Below are 25,510 nucleotides of genomic sequence, written 5' to 3'. Positions count from 1 at the left end.
TGATTGAATTCACTGAGATGAATGTAGATAATGTGATTTAATTCACTTACACGAAGCGAAATGAGCAGCCGAAGAAACGCATTTGAGTATATTCATTGATAGCAGAAGAAGCTGTGATTAAATTCACTCAGAGCGTAATGAAGGCTGTGATTTAATTCACTGACATGGAGAAAAAAAATGAAAAACTAAGCAGAGGACAAAACTCATCTCGCACATATAACCGAAATGGTAAACGAATGGATAATAAAGCCATGCTTAGGATGATGGGTTGGACTCCCGGTCGGTTCAGAAAGAATTCCATGACTTTCATGAACATGGCGATTCTTCGTGCCTGCCACACGGTGTACTCATTCGAAGAGGTTATTGGCAGAAGGGGCTCCCAGTTGGTGGCTGTAGAGGCGCTCATTGATCACTAACTGAGAAGCGGGATTTGCTCAGTTGGGACGTTATCTTCTAAACGAAACTCGTCCATTTCATTTATTTAGATCAACATCCAGTTCACGGTAACATTGAGACAACAATTTGTCGCCATAATACTCGATTTGCAGCTGCAGCTCTCCAACGTCGGTCACGTTCAACGATCGCCAGATAACGCTCCATCTGGTCCGCTCATCTTGCTCTCTGCGCTTCATGACTTCTTCTACCAACCAGATCATTAGTAAGCAGCAGCTTTGCAGGGTTATTGTCCGACTTTCTTGCAATATGCCCTGACCACCGTATCCGTTCAGCTTTGGCATCTGCCGGAATGTAGGGTTCACCGTAGAGTACAGTGGGCTCGTAGTTCATTCCTTTACTGCCACACACCGTTCTTCTACACGACACCAAAGACCGTCCTAAGCCCACGTCGCTCGAAAAATCTGAGTGTTTGCATGTCCTCCACCAGCACAGTCCATGTCTCGTGACCGTAGAGAACCACCGGTCTTATAAGGGTCTTGTACATGGTTGTCAGCCGTTGACAAAGAACCAGAGCAGACGAATTCTTCTATCATCTCGAAAGTATCCCGTCTATCTTAGCATTGCTTCCGAGGGATGCCCTGTCTCGCTCAGTTCCACCTACCAGCATGTGATTTGTTTTAGCCACGCTCACCATCAGACTTTTGCTGCTTTACGTTTCAGGTGGGTGTACAGTTCCAAATGTTTTAACAATAGTATCCATATCATCCGCAAAACAGTCAAATTGGTCGAATTTCGTAAAGAGCGTACCCCGGCTGTTGAGCATGGCTCGATGCATTACACCTTCCAGGACGATGTCGCAGTCCCCGTCGAGATTCGATGAACTGGATAGTTTACCCGAAATTGATAACGAAACTCATTGAAAGTGAATAGAGTTGTGATTAAATTCACTAAGAATGGAGGAAGGTTGTGATTAAATTCACTGACATCAAGAACAAGAATGGAACTCGATGACAAATAAATGGTTAAACTCGCTGGATGATTTGTGATTAAATTCACTGAGGGTTTATAGAAGGTTGAGATCCAAATTCTCTGGCATGGTGAAAACAGGAAGACGAAATATTTTTTTAGAAAGAAAAGAGCTGACGTAATGGTGGCTATTGAGAACTGAAATGTGAAATAGAGCAATAAAACAGGAAAGAGGTCACGTTGAGAAGGCGTTCGATGACTCCTTGAACGTCCACTTGCTCATTTGCGACAGTTGTGTGAAAATTGAAAAATCAAGAGATATAAAAACATCATCTCTTCCAAAAGAAAAAAAAACTCCAAAGCAGTTCTTCAGTAGAAATCCAACCGAAATGAATGCAAATATAACGCTTAACACTACGTAGCTTATGGATAACGGTAAAACTGTTTTAAATAACGTCTATATGATTTTAAACAGAAAAGCTGCGTTTGAATAGTTGATGATTGCTTTTACCATCAGTCAGGGTTTTGAGCTATATAGCGAAAGAGTTATTAGAAAAAAGTTTGAAGAGTTCGAGAATTCTGAAGCAGAAAAATTTCTGGGAATTTAAGTAGTGACGGAAACTACAGAATTCTACCTTTTCGTGAACAAGGTAAACCGAGTTTTTACATCGATTCCGTGTCCGTTCTGAGTAAATTTCAGAACAGAACCTACCGAATGTAAATTCTTCACCGTATCGGTAGTACCAAGACACGAAAGAGGTTCAGAAAACTACGTAGTCCATCCTTATACCACTTCGAACTGTAGGAAGTCGTCATTACTAAGGGATCCAGAGGCGGTGAGAAGTCCCAAGTAGTATCCATTACGTATGTCAGCACAAGAAGGCAATCAAGGACAGTAATGGTGGTGTACGGCAAGACGAAAGAATTCCTAACGACAATGTCAGAATAGATTGAAGAGGTGAGAAATAAATGAGAAATGCTAGCCGTAGAAAGAGCTGTTGTTGTAGTCTGGGAAGTGTTGTGCATTCCTTCTTACATAGCACGAGAACTATGCGAGTTCAGAATTCAGATTAATTATTTAATTGTGGCATAGGGTATGTGTGCCATCAGTAATCTCACGCTCTCATATTCATCATATTAGCAAACAAACGATTACGGCACCGATTGATTTCATTATTTTTGTTCTCCTGGGTGCTCACTTCTTTAAAAAAAATACAAAAAGTAGAAACAAAACATATAGCGCTTTAATCCTTTGTTATTTGTAGGATGAAAATGGGAGCGACATGCTTAATAAGGGAACCAATACCCTGTATTAGTTGTTGCCAAGACAGGACAGGATAGAGCCGTAAATGATGTTGGGGTGATTGAAAAAATCAAGTGATACAAGTTTTGGGTAGAGAATCAATCCTTCGAGTGTTTAAATCAGTTCAGCGTTTTGAGAATTTGAATTAACTTGTAACGTACATATTACGCTGTTCGTGCATTTACAATGAAATGAGAGAAAATGTTGGAATCAGGTTGATCGTAAAAGAACAGCGAACCTTGCGAAAAGAATAACACTCAAGAAGTGAGAAGCGTAAATTGACTTTCTGGGAATCATGCTACAGAAACCAACAATATTGTGCATATCATAAAATTGATATGATATCCGTTGTATATGCAAGTCTTCCTTTGTTGTTCATCAAGTCACCATCTCGCGGTATTAATCAAGTCTATAGACACAGAGCTCACTACAAGCATGGCTTACAAAAATGCTCATATTAAGTGTGTAAAAGAAAAAAAAATCGAAAATAGCTGATAATTACACTTGTAATTTTTAGGCTGAATGGTTTTCTGGAGACGGAGTACTAACTCCAAAGAGATAGTTAATCCATGAATTTAGCCATAGTTACGAATTCATCCTGATTGTAGAAAAGGTGAGAGGAAGCTAATTCCTTGACGTTTATCGCAATTTGAAAAGAAAAGCAAGACTACACTATTGTTGTGTATGCGTACCACAACATTAGATTACTAAAATTATTAGGTATACCATCTGACTGCGTCTGATAGGTTGTGTGAGATCACCACAAAAGTATTACAGTTCGATGTTCAGTTGTAGATTAAAGAAAGGGGGATGTGGTACCTTATCAATAACGATTATACGATACACACCGATGCATACGCGCATCTGCGCGGTGGGCCGACAACAACAATAGGCTCCGCGGCGCCGCTCAAGAATGAGCAGTCTTTTATACACACTCGAGCTATCCACACGCGGTTACCACACCATTCAACGGAGGCCGCCCATCCACTCTTTTGGCATGCGTGCATGCCTTTGGGTGGACCCGAATGGGTGGCATTTTCATTCACTACTAGTTTGCACGTCGCGTACGGTTTCATTTTCTAGCAACATTCAAAGGAAAATGGAGCGGGATATCGTAGACAATCTACTCCCGCAATTCGCCAGGCGGTCGATTGAGGAAAAGATTGTACCGCTTCTCGAATCATCTAAGTAGAATACCCTCTTCGATTGAGTGTAATCAGATTTGTGCTTTTAATTTCGCCCTCTAATGCTTACCCTTGAAGCCCTTAAACAGATACGCATGTTTCGACTACAGTCATAGCATAATCATGGGTTACTCACATGGGTCAATTTCATTTAAATTCTATTTGAATAGCATAGAGAACAGACAGACTAGCAATAGTTACAGAGTGACCCATAATTGTGCAATGGGTGTTCCACTTCTTTAGTGTCAGTTATCCACTTCTGAGTGTATTCTTCGAAGCTCAAAAGTTATTCCGAAAAAAAAAACCCTTAACAATTGGTGGGCAATGTCTACTCTCGCTTCCCAAATTTCGATAAAGTCCAGCTGACCAATGAGCTGATAATGTTTCACACGAAAAAAGTCGCAGAGATAGCTAAGGTGCTTACTAAGAACAATTTGGAAGACGTCTTCTCAGAAACGTAGGTATCTGCTTATTCCTCCGATAATAACACTTACGTCTACAACTGATGCCGTTGGAAGGAGCTTTTCCATCTCAAAAGAATAAGAACCTATCTTCAGTTACAATGAGCGAGCAAAGACTAAAGAGGCTTAAACTGATGACGGTAGAAAACCCTCTGTTTCATCAATTGAAACAACAAGGCAGTTTTCTCGACGAAATCGTCGATAGATTCGCTTGTCTAGCGGAGTTCAGGTTCCTGCTGTTTTCCATTCATACTACTCCCTTGTGAAAACTCTTTAAGTGCACAGTCAGCTTTACGGGTCACGAGACGCCTCTGACTATTTGTATGTCACTGTTTGGTGTCTATTTTCATAAACTTTAATCCAAACTATCTATTTCTACCATCAGTTTTAGCTACCAACCCTGATTAAGTAAAATTGTTTTATTATTGTGATAGTCTCTTGCAGGGTAGTGATATATCATGCTAATAATCATAAGTTCACACACACACACATACACTCAATCCTGTATTGCCTGATCGGTAGTTTTTTGACGAAAATTGAACAGCAGAACTATTTCGGTAGTTTTGATAATCGATTGTATTGAGGCTCAGTACTCTAACTGTCAAAAACGTAAGCAAAAGGTAAACAATTGATTTTTGCTGTGTTCAGCTGTTCTATTTTCCTCAAAAATTTACCTTACTCGGTATTCAAAATTAAATGTTCATCTCACTGAAACGATCACCTAGGTGTAGCATTTTCCTAAATTTCACATTAGGAATCAATGCTACATTGAAAAATATCAAAAATGGGTGCTTAGACTAAGTTAAACATGTTTCTCTATTAATAAAAAAACGGATGAAACTTGAAACAAATGAATTATCATTTTGAGAAAATTCCTCTACCTAGTCCGTCTCTTTTTTTCTGAGGTAATAAGTCCTCGAAATAAAACTGCTAATTTCGTCAAGTGTAGTTTTCCATCAGATTCGTGTCTCGACTTCAGCCTAGTTCCAACTGATACCGCACCGCAGCGCTGCCATTAACTAGAATAAATTTCAAATCTTTTCTCTCTCCGCTCTTCACTATCACAATCCTCACTCTCTCCTTATTTTGTTATTCTCACCAATTTCCCGTTTTTCTTTTCGCGCGCGCACCTGCTCTCGCTCGCTCTCTCGTTTCAGATCCTCCTGTGGGCAAAACCAGAAGCGGACACGTGCCGTTCGCCGTACGAGTGGGCCTGCGGCCGTTTCGAGGAGAAATACATCGCCCACAGCCTGTTCGGGGCGAACAAAGGCGAGTGGAACTTTGATGCCAATCGGGACTATGAAGGTGCGAGATTGCGTTCGTTCTTCGTTGCGCAAGGTGGATGTTGATTGGATTTTCATGAGTTTTGAATTTTCAGAAACTACCGCAGCGTACGAGTTCATCTCCAAGTTGCCGTCGGTGGCGGTGACCTACTCGACTCAGGCCATGCTGAAGCGGCTGCACTCGATTTGTACGACGGTGGAGACGGTGAGCTCCAACGAGGTGATAACCTCGTTGAAGCGGGCTCTCAATGACTTGGGTAAGTTTGAAAAGACAGATATTTTGTACTTGCAATTATTAATACTTGGTTGTATTTTCTTCATGGTTTTATATGTGGTACAAAGTTGACTTCTTGTGGGAGATTTGTACGAACACAGTAATCTTCATCGCTTGGCGCACTATCCTAACTGAAAATAAATCTACTTTATCTTAGTTAAATCCTAGTCTTCCTAGTCGTTGTGATCCGAATCGTTCAGCCGAGTATCGTTTATCATTTGTTCGGTGCGTTTTTTTCTTTGCTGAGTATTCCGTGTTACGGGGAATCACTTAGAAGATTGGGGAAGCAGTGGTGCTGACGAAGGTCGGGGTGCTTCCGAAGACGGTGCCAGATCCGGCGTTGAAGGAACGGCTGAACGAGTTCGATCCGGCCGAGGCAGACGACGAGCTGCCACCTCCGATGCGGCCTCCGAAGGAAGAAGAGTCACTGAAGCCAGAAGCGTCAGCGCTACCGAAGCTGCTAGCTCCAGCACCACCGAATCCAGAAGCTCCTGCGCTACCGAAACCGGAAGCTCCGGCACCACCGAATCCAGAAGAACCGGCACCACCGAATCCAGAAGCTCCGCTGCTGTAGGTAGTGACTCCAGAATCACCGAAGGAAGAGGAATCGAATCCAGAGGCTCCACCGAATCCAGAAGCTCCGCCGAATCCAGCGGCTCCGCCAAAGCCATCAGCAGAGGCTCCACCGAAGGCACCACCAAAAGCGCCAGCAGAAGCTCCAGCTCCAGCATGGGCACCGGCTCCAGCGTTCTTGCCCTGGTATTTGATGAAGTAGACTTCGGGCTTGGCACTGGCGTAGGTATCGACGGCGGCATCGGCAGCGGACTTGGCGCCGGCTTCTGGCTTGTTGACCAAAACGTAGACAATGGTCTTCTCCTGGGTGCGGGTACGAGCAGCGGCACGGGCAGCGGCGGCGGCAGACACAGATGGGGCCTTGATGAACAGAACCTTGTAGTGGGTCTGGGGTTGGATCTCAACGCGGGCTTCGGCTTCAGCTTCGGCATGGGATTCAGGGGCGACGTGGTAGTAGAAGTGCTTCTTGACGACTTCGGGCTTGACAACATAACGAACTCCAGCACCAGCTCCAGCAGAGGCAGAGGCACCACCGAAGCGACCTCCGAATCCAGCACCAGCACCAGCTCCAGCTCCGGCAGAAGCACCTCCGAAGGCTCCTCCAAATCCAGCAGAACGGGCACCACCGAAGGATCCAGCTCCGGCTCCGCCGAATGAACCGGCTCCGGCACCTCCGAATGAACTAGCTCCAGCGCTTCCAAACGATCCAGCACCGGCACCGGCACCACCGAATGAGCCGACACCAGCACCTCCGAAGGATCCGGAGCTGCTACGGCCGAAAGATGATCCACCACCGAATCCTACGCCACCGCCGAACGATCCAGATGAAGATCCGGCCTACAATACACGATACGAACTTCATAACAATGATCTTCCAAGTTGTATTGACCGGGAACTTACCGAGCTGAATCCACCGGATGCTCCTCCCACCACGGTCTGATCAAAAGCTGAGGGCGAGTAGTCTACAGAGACAGCTCGACTACCGGCCGAAGCTCCCGAGAAGCTGTTTCCGGTTTGGTAGGTTTGGAACTGGGCGGAAGCCACCGCCAGGCAGGCGGACAAAATCTGCAACGATAGATGAACACCAATTCGTAACGTTTTCCTGTGACCTGCACTGCTCGCTCAATCAACTCACCATGAAGGCACGCATCTTGACGTCTTAGAACTGCTGCTACTCCTGTTGGACGATCGAAGGAATCGATCCTGACTGATTTAGAACGGGAACTCCCGGTAGCTTTTATACCACCTGCTCGGAAGCGGTTTACCTCCCTCGCAGCTCGATGGTCATCGACGGCGATGCACTCTTTGTGGAAAGCCTCTCACCGCGTCGTCGTCGTCGTCGTTGTCTTCTACATAATTCCAAATTCAAGTTTTACGGCTTCCCCAAAAATAGCACCAGACTGGGGTGCACCCTACTGCGGGTGTCATCCTTTCACCGGCGTTATTAACATTTCGTATGCATCCTTGGCAGTCGGGTTTCGTGCTCTTCGCGAGCGAACTTGTTTAGACACATTGGCGATCTAACCAGGAGCGTGTATGCGATGATGGGAAGCACTATCTTTTCTACATTCACTTGCTACAGTCAACCAGCTCCTTTCATATATAAGGATGTGCTAATGAAATCGCAGCTTCATTCATCGGAAATCTGGCGGCACACCGAATTCCAAATCTTCGTGCAGAGGAGTGATTGAATAGCTTGTGATGCGATTTGCCATCGGCGAACAGCATTATGTACATATACTATCTTTTTAATTGATGTTTTTATTGAGGTGGGAACTTGATTCACAAATTTACCGATTCACTTTTGAATATTATTGTTATATAAGAAATCATTTATGCTCAAATCTTTATCTTCTTGGGAATACAGCTAAAAATTTCTTTATTATTCTCCTAAAATATGCATTTTTTTTTCAAGCTTTGTCGAACTTTCTTATAGAGATTCAGACAGAAAACTTCAAGATATTCAGTTTTTATTAGAAAGGTGTCTTGGGGAAATCCTGGAAGGAATACCTGGTTCACCTAGAAGAGTCCAGGAAGGAACCCCAAAAAGAAATCCTGATGGAATGCCAGAGGAAGCTCCTGGATGAAACTCAGAAGGAACTTCACGAACAATGCGAGGTATGCACTTCAAACGGAATCGCTAAATTATTTTCGTTCAGTGCATTATTTTTCCGTGACCGGAATGGTCAAGAAATTTAACAAAGCAAGCCCCATTTGATTTGACGATTCGTTTCAGCTCTGAATTTTCCACGCATCGAGATAGGCCAAGAAATTTCTTGCGATCAGCGTACAACTCATAATCAGGGTGAAAATGTTCATAGTCATTGACTGAAAACAGCACGAATTTGAATGATTCTGTACTGAACATTCAAAACAAACAAATTCATTTTCGCTCTCCCTCTTCAAACAGTCAGTCAATTCGTAATCATTGAATATGAAGCCGATCGAGAAACATCTTCATAATTACCTACGCTTATGGCTACGATTCCTTCCAAAAACACTCCACAACAATCAAATGGGAAAAGATCTGTGTAAAGCACCGTTAAATGCAATCGAAACGTTAATATTTTTTTGCAATTTCTCATCGTAATAGGTTAATTTTCCTCACGCAAATCTGACAGGAAAAGGCCTACTTTCCCACACCAAATTAACAGTGCTGTAATAGTTCATTACAGCACTGATTTGCGTTGCGTAATGAACCATTACAGCACTGTTTTCAATTTTGATCAACTTCTTGATGCTTTCTGGTCGCAGTTTTGGAAAATTGTGACAACTTCACAGTATAACTTGTTATGATCAGATTTTCTTAAACATGGCTATGAACATCAGTGTGCAGTTTAATGAAAAAGTTTTGTTTAAAACTGTCCTCAAAGGTAATTTATGAAATTGCAAAAAACGTTGTACGCAACTCGGTGCAGAACTCGATTTTTCCAGCACTCGTTGTAATTATCCAACTCGGCAAGCCTCGTTGGATAAATGTACGACTCGTGCTGTAAAAATCGTCATTCTGCACCTTGTTGCGTAAACTACTATATCAATAATTTAATACTTTGTAAGATGTTTACAAATATCGAGCTTTTTACGCTGGCTATAAAATAACGAGGGGTGAATCGATTTTGACAATTCTTGCCGACAGCTTTTATAGTAAGGTCTCAGTAGGCTAAAAGCATAGGTTGTTGATCTAACTGTCAAAAGTTTTCACTATCTTTGCGGTAGACTATTTCGTGTTGTGTTTCTCATATATTTTCTTTGTGAAAAAAACATTGTTTTATATATTTTAGGCATTCAGCTTAAAGGATTGACCGTCATTATATTCCTGAAAAATGAGCCTTGCTGCTGTTCGAAGAATTTGGAGCCAAAATTCGGCTAGACCAGTCTCCTAGTACATTGATTTTCTATCCTCAACGATATTGTGACTTGTCAAAGCGAATGAGACTCTTCCGATCCATAGCAGAGTGTAGTGAGTAGTAGAACTTTATATACCTCAACTATGTCTGAGACCCGGACTGTCATCTCTCCGATCCCGAACAATTGTATTAATAACTGCCCTTAATTTTGAAATCCGTTCCTATCATTTAATCGGCGAGGGCGACGATTCAATTACTTAAATTATGTTGGAAGTCTTATTGTTTCTGTAGAAAAATAAATAAATCCTAAAAATATTGTGGTTTTTGTATTATACTATAATGGACAGTGTAAACAGCGGAACTTGGCGTTAAAACTTGGCTCAAACTGGACCTGCCCAGGGCGTTATATGTGTTGGTTATCTCAATAAAACAGGAATTGCAGCGAATAATGTATTTATTTACAACTTCATCATTTGACACCAACTTACGTACTAGATTGAAATTTTCTTAAAAAAGAACCTCATGACCATCAGTGCTGCCGTTTCTTGTTATTAATCATTACACGTCAACACTCCTCCTCGAGAAACGGTAGCAAAGGAACATACTCCTCCTGACTAATTACTCCTAACTTTACTGCCCTTTACTGGTTTGTACTTGCCAAACGATGAAACTGTCCATCTCTAATCCCAGTCACGACCGTTCGTCCATTTTTCAAAATCCAACATTCATTGCAATTGAAGCGTACTTCAAATCCCTTGCGCGTAATCGCTTGTACGGAGATTAGGTTAACTGATAGCCCTTCTGCAACCAAAACTCTTTCCAATTTTATCTGAACCGAACTACCTTTATCGTCCCTTGCATACAGATTCTTTGTGCCCTTGCGCTTCGAAAACAATACCTTACCATCAGCTAAGACAACCTTTTGTCGCTCCACCTCGTCGTTCCAGACCAGATTAGCTGCATTGCCTGTCATGTGTTCGGAAGCGCCAGAATCCAAATACCATGTATCTTTCGTTGGTTCCTGCATGGCAGCGAAGCAGATGTGTCTACCCGATTCCTCCACAGCAGCTTTGGCAGATGGCACGCTTCGTCGTGGCTCATGTGATAGTGCTGACTCTTCCCGTACTTTTCTCAGCATTTCGCAATTCCGCATCAAATGGTGAGGACTTCCGCACGCAAAACAAAGCCGTTTTTGATCGAGCTCGCTGTGATTCTTCCGAACATTCTTTGCCAGCATAGCTTTTTGCTCTTCCGCATTATCCTTGTCGCGTCGTCGGTCGTACTCCTCCAGTAATTTGGTCTTTACAAAATTGATCCGGAACACCTCCATTCGACCTTGAATCGCTGTAACCACATTTTCGTACGAGTTTGGAACACTTGCAAGCATGAATGCGCCCTTCACGTCTTCATCCAGGTGACATCCGACGTTTTCAATCCGCTCAAACAAAGTGTCCAATTCCGTCAGGTGCTGGCGCATGTCTCCTCCTTCCGCAAGTTCCATTTTAGCAAGCTTCTTAATCAAGGACACTTTGTTCACGGAAGAATCCTTGATGAAATAGTCCCGTAACATTTTCCACGCGTCTCTTGCTGTTTCTGCATCTTGGATAATCCGCAGTTGCGAATCTTCAACCAGGTAGCCAATTGTTTGCAATGCAAGTTCGTTTTTCGCAGCCCATTCTGTCGTTCTTAATTCTTCCGGTGGTGGCACATCGTTCACCATTGCCCAAAGGCCCTCTCTGGTCAAAAACTGCCTCGCTCGAACCTTCCAGACTTCGTAATTATCGTATCCAAGCCGCTGAAAACTCCATTTCGAATTATCCATCGCCGGTCACTCAAGATTTAATGCATCAACCAAAACGAAACAGAACTTCAGCCTCAACGGATCACTCACTGCAAATACAGAGCTGACTGGGATACATATAAAACATACATCGATAGCCATTTAGATGTTAATGTTTCATTGGAAACACATTTTGATATTGACAATGCCCTCGAAACTTTGACTAGTACTATAGTCGAAGTTAGAAGCGCATCAATACCAAAGTGTGAAGTCAAATTCGACTCAGTTATTATTGACGACGATCTGAAACTTCTGATCCGTCTTAAAAACGTGAGAAGAAGACAATTCCAACGAACTCGAGATCCTGCTTTGAAAGTAATCTGGCAGGATCTTCAGAAGGAAATTAAAAAACGTTTCACCGAATTGAGAAACAAAAGTTTTGCAAATAAAGTTTCTCAATTAAACCCCGGCTCTAAGCCGTTTTGGAAATTGACAAAAATTTTGAAAAAACCTCAGAAGCCTATTCCTGCGCTGAAAGAGGATAACAAAATATTATTAACTAATTCTGAAAAAGCACAAAAACTTGCCAAACAGTTTGAAAGTGCGCATAATTTCAGTATAGGTCTCACTAGTCCAATAGAACATCAGGTTGCCCGCGAATTCGAAAACATTCTCAATCATGAGAACATTTTCGACAATTCATTGGGCACTGATTTGGACGAAGTGAGATCTATTATAAAGAAGTTTAAGAATATGAAAGCTCCGGGTGATGACGGAATTTTCTATATTCTCATCAAAAAACTTCCAGAAAGTTGCTTATCATTTTTGGTTAATATATTTAACAAATGTTTTCAGTTAGCATATTTTCCTGAAAAATGGAAAAATGCTAAAGTTGTTCCAATTTTGAAGCCTGACAAAAATCCTGCCGAGGCTTCTTGTTATCGTCCAATTAGCTTACTGTCATCTATCAGTAAACTTTTTGAAAAGCTTATTTTAAATAGAATGATGATTCATATTGATGAAAATTCTATTCTTGCCAATGAGCAGTTCGGATTCCGCCATGGTCATTCGACTACTCATCAACTTTTACGGGTAACGAATTTCATTCGTTCCAATAAATCTGAAGGTTACTCCACTGGTGTAGCACTTCTTGACATAGAAAAAGCATTCGATAATGTTTGGCACGAAGGCTTGATCGTAAAATTGAAACATTTTAATTTTCCACTATATATTATTAAAATTATTCAAAACTATTTATCGGATCGAACACTTCAGGTAAACTATCAAAATTCCAAGTCAGATAGATTACCTGTAAGAGCTGGTGTTCCACAAGGCAGCATACTGGGACCAATCTTATACAATATTTTTACCTCCGACTTACCTGATTTGCCACAGGGATGTCAAAAATCGTTATTTGCAGATGACACAGGTATCTCAGCCAAGGGGCGAAGTTTGCGTGTCATTTGTAGTAGATTGCAAAAAAGTTAAGATATTTTTTCTTCTTATTTGCAAAAATGGAAGATTTCTCCAAATGCTTCCAAAACTCAACTTATCATATTCCCACATAAACCAAGAGCTCTTTATTTGAAACCCTCAAGTAGACATGTTGTCACTATGAGGGGAACTCCAATAAATTGGTCGGAAGAAGTTAAGTATCTAGGGCTCTTACACAGGGAAAAATTTCTACTCTGTGGCTGAGTTAGTCTTACTCAGAAATCGAAAAATCCTTTGTTTTCTTACTCAGTTTCCGTTAAAAGTGGGACAACCCATTGCCAATGGGTTGTCCCACTTTTAGCCGAAACTGAGTAAGAAAACAAAGGAATTTTCGATTTCTGAGTAAGGCCAACTCAGTCATTGAGTAGAAATTTTTCTCGGTGTACTAGATAAAAACTTAACTTTTAAAAACCACATAGAAAGTATTCAAACTAAGTGCAATAAATACATTAAGTGTTTATACCCACTTATTAATAGAAAATCAAAACTTTGTCGCAAAAACAAATTTTTGATTTATAAACAAATTTTCAGACCGGCCATGTTGTACGCTGTCCCAATATGGTCGAGCTGTTGCAATACCAGAAAGAAGCAACTTCAGAGGATTCAAAATAAAATTTTGAAAATGATTCTGAAGTTGCCTCCCTGGTATAGCACTAATAAGTTGCATCAAATTTCTAATATTGAAACATTGGAACAGATGTCAACTAAAATCATTGCCAACTTTCGTCAAAAATCGTTGCAGTCTTCTATTGCTACGATTAGTTCTTTGTATAATTAGTTTAAGTTAGGTTAGGGTTAGGATAAGTTGAAAAAATGTATTTCTGACACGCAGGTGAAAAATGAAGCCTGCAAAAAATCTTAACTGCTACAACAAATAAAATGCAATATGTTATTAATTAGTATTGATAATAGCTTAAATTTATTTCACCAAATTAGGATGATAGTGTGTTATAATACACAGAACACCTAGATAAAGTTGAAGAATGTAAAAATTGATTGACAAAAATTATTAAAAAAAAAAAAAAAAAAAAAAAACTCACTGCAAATTGCCTGCTGCGGGGCCCAAAACCTTTTGGTTATCTCAATAAAACAGGAATTGCAGCGAATAATGTATTTATTTACAACTTCATCATTTGACACCAACTTACGTACTAGATTGAAATTTTCTTAAAAAAGAACCTCATGACCGACCATCAGTGCTGCCGTTTCTTGTTATTAATCATTACACGTCAACAATATGACTTGTTCAGGAATCTGGCGTAATCCTAGCCCAATCAAATAAACACTCGCGCAACAGTTCCAAGACCCCATGGCATGCTCACTATCTGGTCCCGGCAAATATAGAAAAATCTTTGGAGTTCCATTTTCGAGGTCAGATCGGTTCTTTTGCCTTCAGGCGTCTGTCTCCGTTAGTTTTCATTGAGCGTCTTATCCTCCTCCATGGGCACATTAATTTCGCATTATGTTCATACCTCATGATTCCTGGCATCATGCATGTCCAGCAATATCAATCTAAAATACAATATTAAATATGAAATACGTTTTACAATTGAATTCCTGAACACAGAATTAAAATTTTTGACGTTTTTCATCAACAGCAAAGATTTTCGTTACTACAGAGCTTGCTTCGATCGATCCATAATAAAATTATAGTGTCGGCAAGAATTGTCAGATAGGGGTAATTCACAATTTATGGCAAGCCAGCGTAAAAAGCTGGATTCATTGACTTTCATTCAGTTGACAAATGAGTATCGAGCAGCTGAATATGAACATGCAAGCAAATGAATGAAAATTGCCGACGGTGAACTTCAACTCGTCTGCTCGAAAATTCTACGCCCTGGGAGTGACCGAATATTTGGTAGGGGAGTGGCGTGGCATATAATCTATTGCTACGGTCATCATCAAGTGCTTCGACCATGATTATTCACCTTGGGAGTGTATGGACTGGGGTGATTGGCACTTCTCTGTTATAGAGTGATGTTTGTTATTGTATTGGAATTCTCATTCGTATGTACATTGGCTACATGGATGATTGACTACAAGGCACGTGTTATCAAAACGGTTCAAAAATATAAGCCGAATAGTAAATTAACATGTCATAAGAAACATAAAAAAATCATCGTCCGCAAAGCATACAAATTGACCGGATTTCGTGAAAATTGTTCCCCTGCTCGTCGCATTACATTTTCCAGAGCGATGTTGAAGAGTAGGCATGAGAGTTCGTTATCTTGTCGCAGTCCCTGGCAAGATCCGAATGAACTGGATAGTTCACCCACGTACGCAGTTGTGCACACCTTTCATTGTTACTTTGATGAGTCTGGTCAGCGTCCCAAGAAAGCCGGTTTCGTCCATGATTTTCCATAGCTCTGTGCGGTCAATACTGTCGTATGCTGCCTTGAAATCGATGAATAGTGATGCGTTGGAACCTGGTATTCACGGCTTTTATGGAGGATTTACCCTATGGTGAAGATCTAAACTGTTGAGTTTAGAGTCATAATCACTGAAGAAAATGTTGCGAAGTAGGCGTCCAAACCGGAAGATAACCACAGTAATCTGTATGTGATGATTTTGTGGCTATATCGGTCTCTTTCTACTCATAGTATAAGGGAGTAGAGATCAAAGTGGATAATGAAATGATAGATATGATAGAATTCGCTAGGTAGCGAACAAGTGTGAAATTTTTTATAGAAGGTGAAATTAGGCAAGTAGGCCATGTATTGAACGAATACATCGAATGCGTGAAACTTCTGCCTTGCGACCTGTGCTTTTAAACAGATCGGCTTGGTTGGTAGTTTTCATACCACCTTACCAAGACTGGCAAAAGTTTCAGGCACCCGACTGCCTAATGTATTGTTCTGTTTTCATCACAAATTCTATCGATCGGTAGCTTTTTCGGAATTCGCACTCCGTTCATAGGGGTATGCCTATATCGCGGCGTGTTCTTCCTATTAGCTTTTTCGATCTTATAGGATAGAACACTTTTCTTTTTGAGCCAAACTTTTCATATCATATGCTTGGAGATTTGCGGTCGAAGCTTTCTTGGAAATTGAAGAATTATGGGACGTTGTGAAGCCAGAAGTCCAGATGCCGACGGAACCTATCCACCATTTGATGCAGCGAAAGATCGTCGGGTTTGAGCGAAGATCATCCTCTTGTTGAACCCGATCAAATACGTTCATGTGAAGGAGGCCAAGTCTGCTAGGGAAGTCTGGGCGAAGCTGGAAGCAGCGGCGTTTGATGACAACGGGCTTACACGGCGAACGACGAACCTCGCACATTGTGGTTCCATCTGAATCCAACTCAGAGGCGTCGGATTTGAAATATCTGAAGAATGGGTCGGAACACTTCTTCTGGCTGGACTCCCCGATCAATACCGACCGATGATAATGGCGATCGAGAATTTCGGGACGAAAATTACCGGTGACAGCATCAAAACGAAGCTGCTTCAAGAAGTTAGTTCAAACCATGGGAAGTCAGCGTTTGTTGGAAGGCAGATTTTCCGGGCAAGCAGAAGCAAGGTACGAAAACTGAAGCTAAGTATGCGGAGCCGCAGAAGGAAGGGAAAGGACCGAAGCGCAAGATTTGCCGCAAATTCGGGCACATAGCAAGGCAATGTACAATGAAGAGAAGCTAAGCGTTCTGTACGGTACTGGCAACCAATCAAGGCGGAGACAATGATCGATGGATATTCGATTCTGGAGCGTCTGTACATTTTACGGAAAAATCGTGAGCTGTTGCTGAATGCGAAAGAGGCAAGCGGTGTAGTAATTGCAGCTGATCAGGCTGTGATGGGCATCGTAGCGGAAGGCGTCGTAAAGCTGGAAGCTGAATGTTGCCCGGATAGTCCTCCGATTGAAGTCAACAACGTCAAGTACCTCCCTGGTACGTCAAACAACTTACTTTCCGTTAGCCAAATCGTTATGAGATCCTGCAAGAAACGTCATAGCAACCGGAGTTCACGACAAGGTCAGAGGTTTCTTCTGGTTTGCTGAAAACGGAAAAGCTGCGGCATCGTCGTTGGCGTGTTACTCGAGTGATCTCAACACCTGGCACCGCAGGATGAAGCACCTGAACGTGAGAAGTTTAACGCAACTGAAGAACGGCCTGGCAAATGGAATCAAAAACATCGTTTTTTTTTTCAAGCAAGGAAGCCGTGCCACTTATATCCTGGATGTGGTGCATTCGGACGTTTGCGGCCCTATGGAAGTGACATCACTCGGCGGTAGCAGATATTACGTTTCGTCCACGGACGACAAGACACGGAGAATTTTGATCTATTTCCTGGCGTCAAAGTCTGGAGAGGAAATCTTGCGTGCGTTCAATCAGTTCCACAGTATGGCGGAGCGTCAAACTGGACGAAAATTGAAAATCCTAAGGACGGACAACGGTAAGGAGTTTGTCAACAAAGCACTCGAGGATCGGTTGAAGGAACTTGGAATTCGACATCAAACGTCTACGGATTACACCCCGGAACAAAACGGATTGGCGGAGCGAGTAAAACGGACAATCGTTGAATGAGCCGGTGTCTACTGTTCGAGGCGAAGCTACCAAAGGAGTTTTGGGCTGAAACGGTGGCAGCTGCGACATACCTTGTAAACCGTTCACCAACCAAGGGGCACAATCAAACACCGGAAGAAGCTTGGAGTGGCCGCAAACCAGATCTTTCCCACGTGCGTACTTTCGATTGAAAGTGATGGCACACGTGCCGAAGCAGCTAAGGAAGAAGTGAGATGCGAAATCACCTGAAGCTACACTGGTGGGTTTCTAAGAAGAAACAAAGGCGTACAGGCTATTCGATCCAACAACAAGAAAGATATTCAAAAGCCGTGATGACGTATTAATTCAAGAACCAGTGTATTCAAAAGACCAACCAGTGCAGATCCAGATGAAACAGCATATAAAGGTGCGTACGTTCGTTAGCCAGGATTTCGATTTGGCAGTTCCAGAACCTGTTGTCGTCGAGGATGTTGGACCCAACGTGATAGAAGTTGCACCTTACAACGATGAAGACGTGGAGCCGGATGAAGCCGGATGAATTCCAATCCAGAAGATGGTTCTGATCTATCGCAGTACTATTCCTAAGTTGAAGCTAGTGACGATGAAACATCCAGTGACTAATCATGTGATGTGACAATCACGGCGAATTCATCCCGTCAACAAACAAATCCTCTCGAGTAGCAAGTGCCACTACATAGTACGAGAGAACGTGTGCTACCGAGCAAGTTCGAGCAGTTCATTCTACCAAGGAAAGGTTTTCCACATCCTACTGAACCATCGAAACAGCAGTCGTCATCCAGCAGTAATTCCAATGCAGCTGAAGTGAGTCCTGTGTCGGAGAGCAGTGGTATTCACCAGGGACTGAGTCAACCGATCCACGTACACCGACTGAGGCGCTGCGAAGTCAAGATGCGAGCAAATGGAAGACAGCTATGGATGAAGAGTACCGAGCGTTGATGGAGAATGGTACGTGGGATATCGTGGAACTGGCAAGAAGGCAATCGGCTGTAAACGGTTATTCAAGACGAAAACGGACGAAAAAGGCAATTACGTTCGTCACAATTTCACGCAGAAATTTGGCACGGACTATGATGAGGTATTTGCCCCAGTAGCAAAACAAGTTACATTTCGAACGTTACTCACGGTGGCCAGCCAACGGAACCTGATAGTCAAGCACGTAGACGTCAAGACATCTTACTGGAATGGCTAACTCGATGAAGAAGTTTATATGCGACAGCCGGAAGGATACGTTGTTGAGCATCCGTTTAAGCAGGAGCCTATATGGATTAAAACAATCTGCACGTGTTTGGAATCAGAAGGTCGACTCGGTATTAAAGACGATTGGATTTTGCCCATCTAAAGCGGATCCGTGTCTGTACCTGCGAAACCGAAATGCAGTAACCGAGTATATCCCGATTTATGTGGATGATATGGTCATTGCTGCGACACCCGAACGAGAATTCAAGAGAATATTTTCGACATTAGAGAAGAATTTCATCGTCAAAGATCTTGGAGATCTGCGTCATTTCTTGGGTATCGAGGTCTAGAGAACACAGAGCGGTTTCAAACTGAATCAAGAGGTGTACGTGCTGAAGCTAGCCAAGAGATTCAATATGGAGAAATCTAAACCATCAAAGATTCTCCTGGAGATCGGCTACCTACAGCAGAAGGAGGAGAATAAACTGGAGAATAACCATCAGTACCTCAGCGTGATAGATGGTCTCCTGTACATAGCCGCCCATACCAGACCTGACGTTTCGATGAGTGTTTCGATTTTGGCCCAGAAATCAAGCTGCTCCACACAACAAGACTAGACAGAGGCGAAACGAGTTTTGTTGAGATATCTACGATCAACAAGCGATTACAAACTGAATCTAGGATCGTCTGAAGCTGGATTGTCGATGCACGTTGATGCGGACTGGGCCGGAGATTGTCGGGGCAGTAAATCGAATTCTGGTTACCTCGTGCACTTCGGCGGTGGAATAATATCCTGGGGATCAAGAAAGCAGACCTGCGTTTCGTTGAGCTCCACTGAAGCAGAGTTCGTCGCCCTGGCTGAGGGTTGCCAAGAGTTCATATGGATCAAGAGCCTCATAGAATATCCGATATTAAAGGTAAATGAAGATAATCAAAGTTGTATTAAGATGGTCGAGAGCGAGCGCATAGAAAGAAGATCGAAGCATATATATCGAAACAAGATACTTCTTCGTTCGGGGCGTACAAGCGAAAAATATAATCAACTAGCAATACTGTCCAACGGAGGAAAAGCTGGAAGATATACTTACGAAGCCGTTACAACGTGTACGTCTGGAGAAGCTACGTAGCGGCCTAGGAGTAAAACCGGATTCGTTCGAGGAGGAGTGTTGTGAAGTAGGCGTCGGAACCGGAAGATAATCACAGTAGTATGTATGCTGCCGTGAATCGCAAGTCAGTCCCATCTGCATTTTGGACAAAAATGAGTTAATGGCCGTTTTCGACCTTTCTTGGGATGATCTTTCAGCTGCGTGAATAAAAATATATAGTTTGTTCAGTAAAATTAAAAAACAACACCAAGTCAGATTGTCCCATAATGAAATGTAATCGCAAGTCAGTCCCATTACGAACTTGTGTACCCTGCAATACAAAACTTAACACTGTTTTAGCCAGTTTTATATTTTTCACTGTTACGTTTTCACGTTTGAAACAATGTGTGAAAGTTTCATAATGATCGCAGAAGTTTTCAATTCATGGCGATTTTTTAAAATTTCACATAGAAATCGAATTTGAAAACTTCAAAGTCCATTTTCTCAATGCCTACTTTTTGCATATGGGACTGACTTGCGATTCACGGCAGTATGTTACATAGAAAATAAATTTTGTTCAATCCTTCCTACACTGTCTAACCAAACGGTAGTTATACTTTCTACGGCAGTTTCCCATTAGAAATTTCTGGAGGAATCTTAAGAAGAGATCCTGGAGGAATCTCAGAAGAAGGAATCTTTTTTTTATATATATATAATAAAAAAAAATATGTAATTCCTCGAGGAATCCTTGAGGAATTGTAGAAGGAACTTCTGGAGGAATCCTAAAAGAATTCTGGAAGAAAATCCTGGGGATTCGCAGAAAGAACTCTGTAAATAACCCGTGAAGGAACTTCTAGAGGCGCCCTCAAAATCTCAATGGGAATTCTGGAGTATTCTTCAAGTAAGAAATCCACCTGAGATTTCTTCCTGTCATTATTTGGCAGGCTCATTCACGCGAGGTATAACGGAGCCGGAAACATTTAGAATTAATTACATTACAATTAAATTCTTGGACGAATTTTTGAATGAATATCTTTGGGAATCCTGGAACTTCCGGAAGAGTCTTGGACAAATTTTGGATAGAATCTCTGGAGAAATCCCTAAAGGAGTGCTTGAAAGAATGCTAGATATAACTTCTCAAGGAATCCAGAAAGAACTTCTGGAGGAATATCAGGTAGAATTCATTTCATTTTTCATTTCATTTATTTAGTATTACATCAAATTCAAGATGAAACTGAACCAACAATATTTCTTCATAATACACGGTTCGTGCCTGCCGTTCTCCATCGTCGGTCAAGCCCGATGCTCGCCAAGTCACGCTCCACCTGACCCGCCCATCGTGCTCTCTGCGCTCCACGCCTTGTTGTGCAAACCGGATCTGTCGCGAACACCAACTTTGCATGATTGTTGTCCGGCATTCTTGCAACATGCCCTGCCCATCGTATCCTTCCGGCTTTGGCTACCTTCTGAATGCTGGGTTCGCCACACACCGTTCACCTGCACACCGCCGAAGATCGTCCTTAGCACGCGCCGCTCGAAAACTCCAAGTGCTTGCAGCTCCTCCTCGAGCATGGTCCATGTCTCGTGTCCGCAGAGGACCACCGGTTTTATCAGCGTTTTGTCGTTTTGTGCATGGTGTATTTGGTGCGTGGGTTTTTAAACCGCAGCTTCTGGAGCCCGTAGTAGGCCCGACTTCCGTTGATGATGCGCCTTCGAATTTCACGATTCACTTTGTTGTCAGTCGTCAGTAAGGATCCGAGGTAGACGAATTCCTCCACCACCTAGAAGGTATCCCCGTCTATCGTAACATTACTACCCAGACGGATCCGGTCGTTTTCGGTTCCGCCTACCAGCATGTACTTTGTTTTTGAGGCATTCACCACCAGTCCGACCTTTGCTGCTTCGCGTTTCAGGCGGGTGTACAGCTCTGCCATCGTTCCAAATGTTCTGGCGATAATGTCCATGTCGTCCGCAATGCACACAAATTGACCGGATTTTGTGAAAATCGTTCCCCGGCTGTTGAGCCCGGCTCGTCGCATCACACCATCCAGAGCAATGTTGAAGAGTAGGCATGAGAGTCCATTGCCTTGTCGCAGTCCCCGGCGAGATTCGAATGATCTGGATAGTTCACCCGAAACCCTTACGCAGTTTTGCACACTGTCCATCGTTGCTTTAATCAGTCTATAGTCAGCTTCCTAGGAAAACCGTTTTCGTCCATGATTCTCCATAGCTCTAAGCCGTTGATACTGTCTTATGCCGCTTTGAAGTCGATGAACAGGTGATGCGTTGGGACCTGGTATTCACGGCATTTCTGGAGGATTTGCCGAAAATTGAAGATCTGGTCCGTTGTCGACCGGCCGTCGATGTAACCGGCCTGATAGCTTCCCACGAACTCATTCTTTTTAGGTGACAGACGCCGGAAGATGATCTGGGATAGCACTTTGTTGGCAGTATTCAAAATAGTGATAGCTCTGAAGTTCTCACATTCCAAATGGTCACCTTTCTTGTGAATGAGGCAGATTACCACATCCTTTCACTCCTCCGATAGCTGTTCAGCTTCCCAGATCTTGACTATCAGCCGGTGTAGACGCAGACAGGTGGCCAACTTTTCTGGGCCCATCTTGATGAGTTCAGCTGCGATCAGTGAATCAAAATTCAACCATCGCGCAACAATAATGACAATGTCGCAACCTGTATTTGTTGCGACAAAACAACCCATGCGATATAAGTTTGTCCCAACTTGAAAATAATGGGATTAACATCGTACACCACGAGTTTAGAGATTTCCAAGCCTTGCATTGCGATTTTCGAACGGTAACTTCGAGTCGGTAAACACTTCAACTCTGGTGAAGCTCTATCATCAAACAGTTTCAACTTTGGGTTAGTAATAATTGATTATTCACGAGTTGAAAAGTACGCAACAAATTCAGCTTCCGTTTTGTCTGCAACAAAAAAATTCGAGATCATGTCATTATCTGTCACCAGTAGGGATAAAGACTAATCGTCGCACCTTCTTTGTTGCTTGTTTTGTGCCTCTTTTGTCTGACAATTCTCTTCACTGGCTGCGATACCATCCTTACCAGCTGCTTTGTTGGTTTTGAGCTGATGAATGGCATAGCATAGCATAGCATAGCATGAATACTTGCACAAATCTTGGATGGAGTTGCAAAGTTGAATATTTCCATTGACATTGCTGATGTCGCTACTATCTACAATGTCATAGATTCACTCAGCTCCACACACCTGGCCAAGTCCTTGCAAGCATTTATAAATCCCTTCATCAACTTAGAAAGAGCCCAGAACTGAAGCATCTTCCAATAGATGAAAGGATGTTGAAAATAGCGAATTTTCAACTTATACAGTTATAAAGTAAATATACTGAAATTGAATTATTTATAAATAAATAATATTGGAAAGATCTCACCAATTGTTGTGGGGTTTTTGTGGTTTAATGCCGATCATCTAATTGTCTTGATTAATGTTCTTCTCTGTTAAGAACAACACAATACTCAGCAAAGAACAACACAATACTGAATACTAAACACCCGCGCATCTATTGTTTTGATTTTCACTCGAGACAATAGCGAACGCGATCGATTATGCTGCCATACTCACCCCTAACAGGAGTGATGAATGCACAGCCAAGAACAACACAATACTCTGGTTTTGAGCTGATGAATGGCATGCTTAAATTCTCTCAGCGTGGGAGTTGGTTCATTTCCGTCCTCAGCTGCACTGGCATCGTCGTTTCTTCAGTTGTCCCCCGTGGTCTCACGTACCTACGTTCTCCATACTATTCAGGTGCTGATCGAAGTACTGTTTCCACGTTTCGATCACCTCACGTCCGTCCGTCAAGAGGCCTCCATCCCTATCCCTGCACATTCAGGCTCGCGGCACGAAGTCGTTGCGAGATGCGTTGAGCTTCTGATAGAACTTCCGTGTTTCTTGGGAACGGCACAACAGTGCCATTTCTTCGCACTCCGCTTCTTCCAGGCGGAGCTTTTTCTCCCGAAAGAGGCGGGTCTGCTGTTTCCGCTTCTGCTTGTAACGTTTCACGTTCTGTCGGGTCCCTTGCTGCAGCATTACCGCCCGCGCTGCGCCCTTCTTCTCCAAAACCGTTCTACATTCTTCGTCGAACCATTCGTTCCGTCGATTCCGTTCCACGTACCCGATGGTGCTCTCGGCTGCGTCGTTGATGGCTGCTTTCATTGTACTCCAGCAGTCCTCTAAAGAGGCCTCATCGAGCTCGCCGTCGTCTGACATCGCGGCCTCGAGATTCTGCGCGTATGCTGAGGCAACATCCGGTTGTTTCAGACGCTCCAGGTTGTACCGTGGCATTGTTTATTACGGAAAGTTCTGGGCGCACTTTGATCATCACCAGATAGTGGTCGGAATCGATGTTGGTGCCATGATAGGTCCTGCCGTCGATAATGTCGGACAAGTGCCGTCCGTCAATCAGAACGTGCTCGATTTGAGATTCCGTCTGCTATGGTGATCCCCAGGTGTAACGATAAGGGAGGCTGTGTTGTAAAAAGGTACTACGTATGGTCATGTATTTGGAGGCGGCGAAATCAATGAGTCGTAGGCCGTTTTCGTTCGTCTGCTGGTGGGGGCTGAACTTTCCAATCGTTGGTCTGAATTCTGAATCTTCCTGGTCTACCTGAGCGTCTAGGTCCGTTATGATGACCTTGACGTCGTGGTTTGGGCAGCGGTCATACTCGTGAGGCCCGTTCACGTTTATTATGCTAAAGTTGAAGAATCGGCCCTTGTTCCTCAACCTGCATATTCTTTCGTCGATCGGCCACCAATCGATCACGCGCCTCTGCATATCACGATGAAAGCTGTTCGTAGTTTGCGTATGTTACCGCAGGTCTGGTAGATGGTATGATTACCTCTAAACGTTCGCACCATGGATCCTGTCCAACTTACCTCCTGGAGCGCTACGATGCCGAACCTGCGGTCCTTCAGTAGATCGGCGAATATGCGAGTGCTCCCAATGAAGTTGAGAGATCGGGGCCATGCGCACTACCTACAACGTCCTTGCTGCCGCTCCTTTCACATGTACACACTGATTCTTGCTCTTCTTCGAGGGCCAGGGGGCGGGCGATTCTTCTCCGTCTTCTTTCTTGTGTTCATCCTTCCTTCTGTTCCATACGCTTCTCGAATGTCGTGACGTTCTCGAGGCTTCAGCGATTTGTGGACTCACTGGAATAAAACCTGGGCATCATCGGCGTGCCTTCAGCTTCATGGGCTCTGCCTCTGTCACTGTTACCATGAGCTTACCATGGTCTTACTTGACCACTAACAAGGGCTTTCAGAGATTCCTCTCCCGGCACGCCAGTCGGGATTGTAATGAGATTCTCTAGACACACTGCTACCTCCTTCGATATTCGCCCTTCTCAGCGGAGACCTAGCCATCCCACTTCGTGAATTTGTATCTAAATTTGATTCCCATGAGTACCAGCTGTCAATACTCTTCGTCATTACCAATTCACTGTACTAAAAGTCGCCTCAACTAGAGCCGCTGAAGCAACTGGATGTCCTTGTCAAGTACCCGCAGAATTTCGATGCAGCTTTGCTGAACCAGAATGAAGTGCATTTGACGCGGCGCTAGAATACACTCAAAGTAGCAATCAACGATACTAGTTTGGTAAAACGAACAGAGAAAAA

At 43.1% G+C, this 25,510-nt stretch overlaps 2 protein-coding genes across 2 annotated transcripts in view; one reads left to right on the top strand and one right to left on the bottom strand.

Annotated features, from left to right (window-relative positions):
• Positions 1-25,510, top strand: part of LOC109422062 (protein gone early) — a 349,322-nt gene that overhangs the window by 248,062 nt on the left and 75,750 nt on the right. Inside the window, exons 4-5 of the mRNA XM_062844853.1 lie at positions 5,468-5,615; positions 5,689-5,850. Of these exons, the coding sequence (XP_062700837.1) occupies positions 5,468-5,615; positions 5,689-5,850 (310 nt within the window). The remainder of the gene's footprint in view (positions 1-5,467; positions 5,616-5,688; positions 5,851-25,510) is intronic.
• Positions 5,872-7,896, bottom strand: LOC109422065 (pupal cuticle protein 36-like). Its single transcript, XM_029854832.2, has 3 exons — positions 7,576-7,896; positions 7,341-7,505; positions 5,872-7,277 (listed from the first exon to the last, which is right to left on the bottom strand). The coding sequence occupies exons 1-3, from the start codon at positions 7,588-7,590 to the stop codon at positions 6,138-6,140; spliced, it is 1,320 nt and encodes a 439-aa protein (XP_029710692.2). The 5' UTR covers positions 7,591-7,896; the 3' UTR covers positions 5,872-6,137.

Source organism: Aedes albopictus, chromosome 1 (assembly GCF_035046485.1).
Source record: "Aedes albopictus strain Foshan chromosome 1, AalbF5, whole genome shotgun sequence".
Lineage (NCBI taxonomy): Eukaryota > Metazoa > Arthropoda > Insecta > Diptera > Culicidae > Aedes > Aedes albopictus.
The sequence above is the reverse complement of the archived record's forward strand: the minus strand, read 5'-3'. Positions and strand labels throughout refer to the sequence as shown.

Excerpts from the sequence above, each read along its gene's own strand:
- LOC109422065 (XM_029854832.2), bottom strand. Across the intron at positions 7,278-7,340 it reads CATCCGGTGGATTCAGCTCG|GCCGGATCTTCATCTGGATC; the intron begins GTAAGTTCCCGG and ends CGTGTATTGTAG.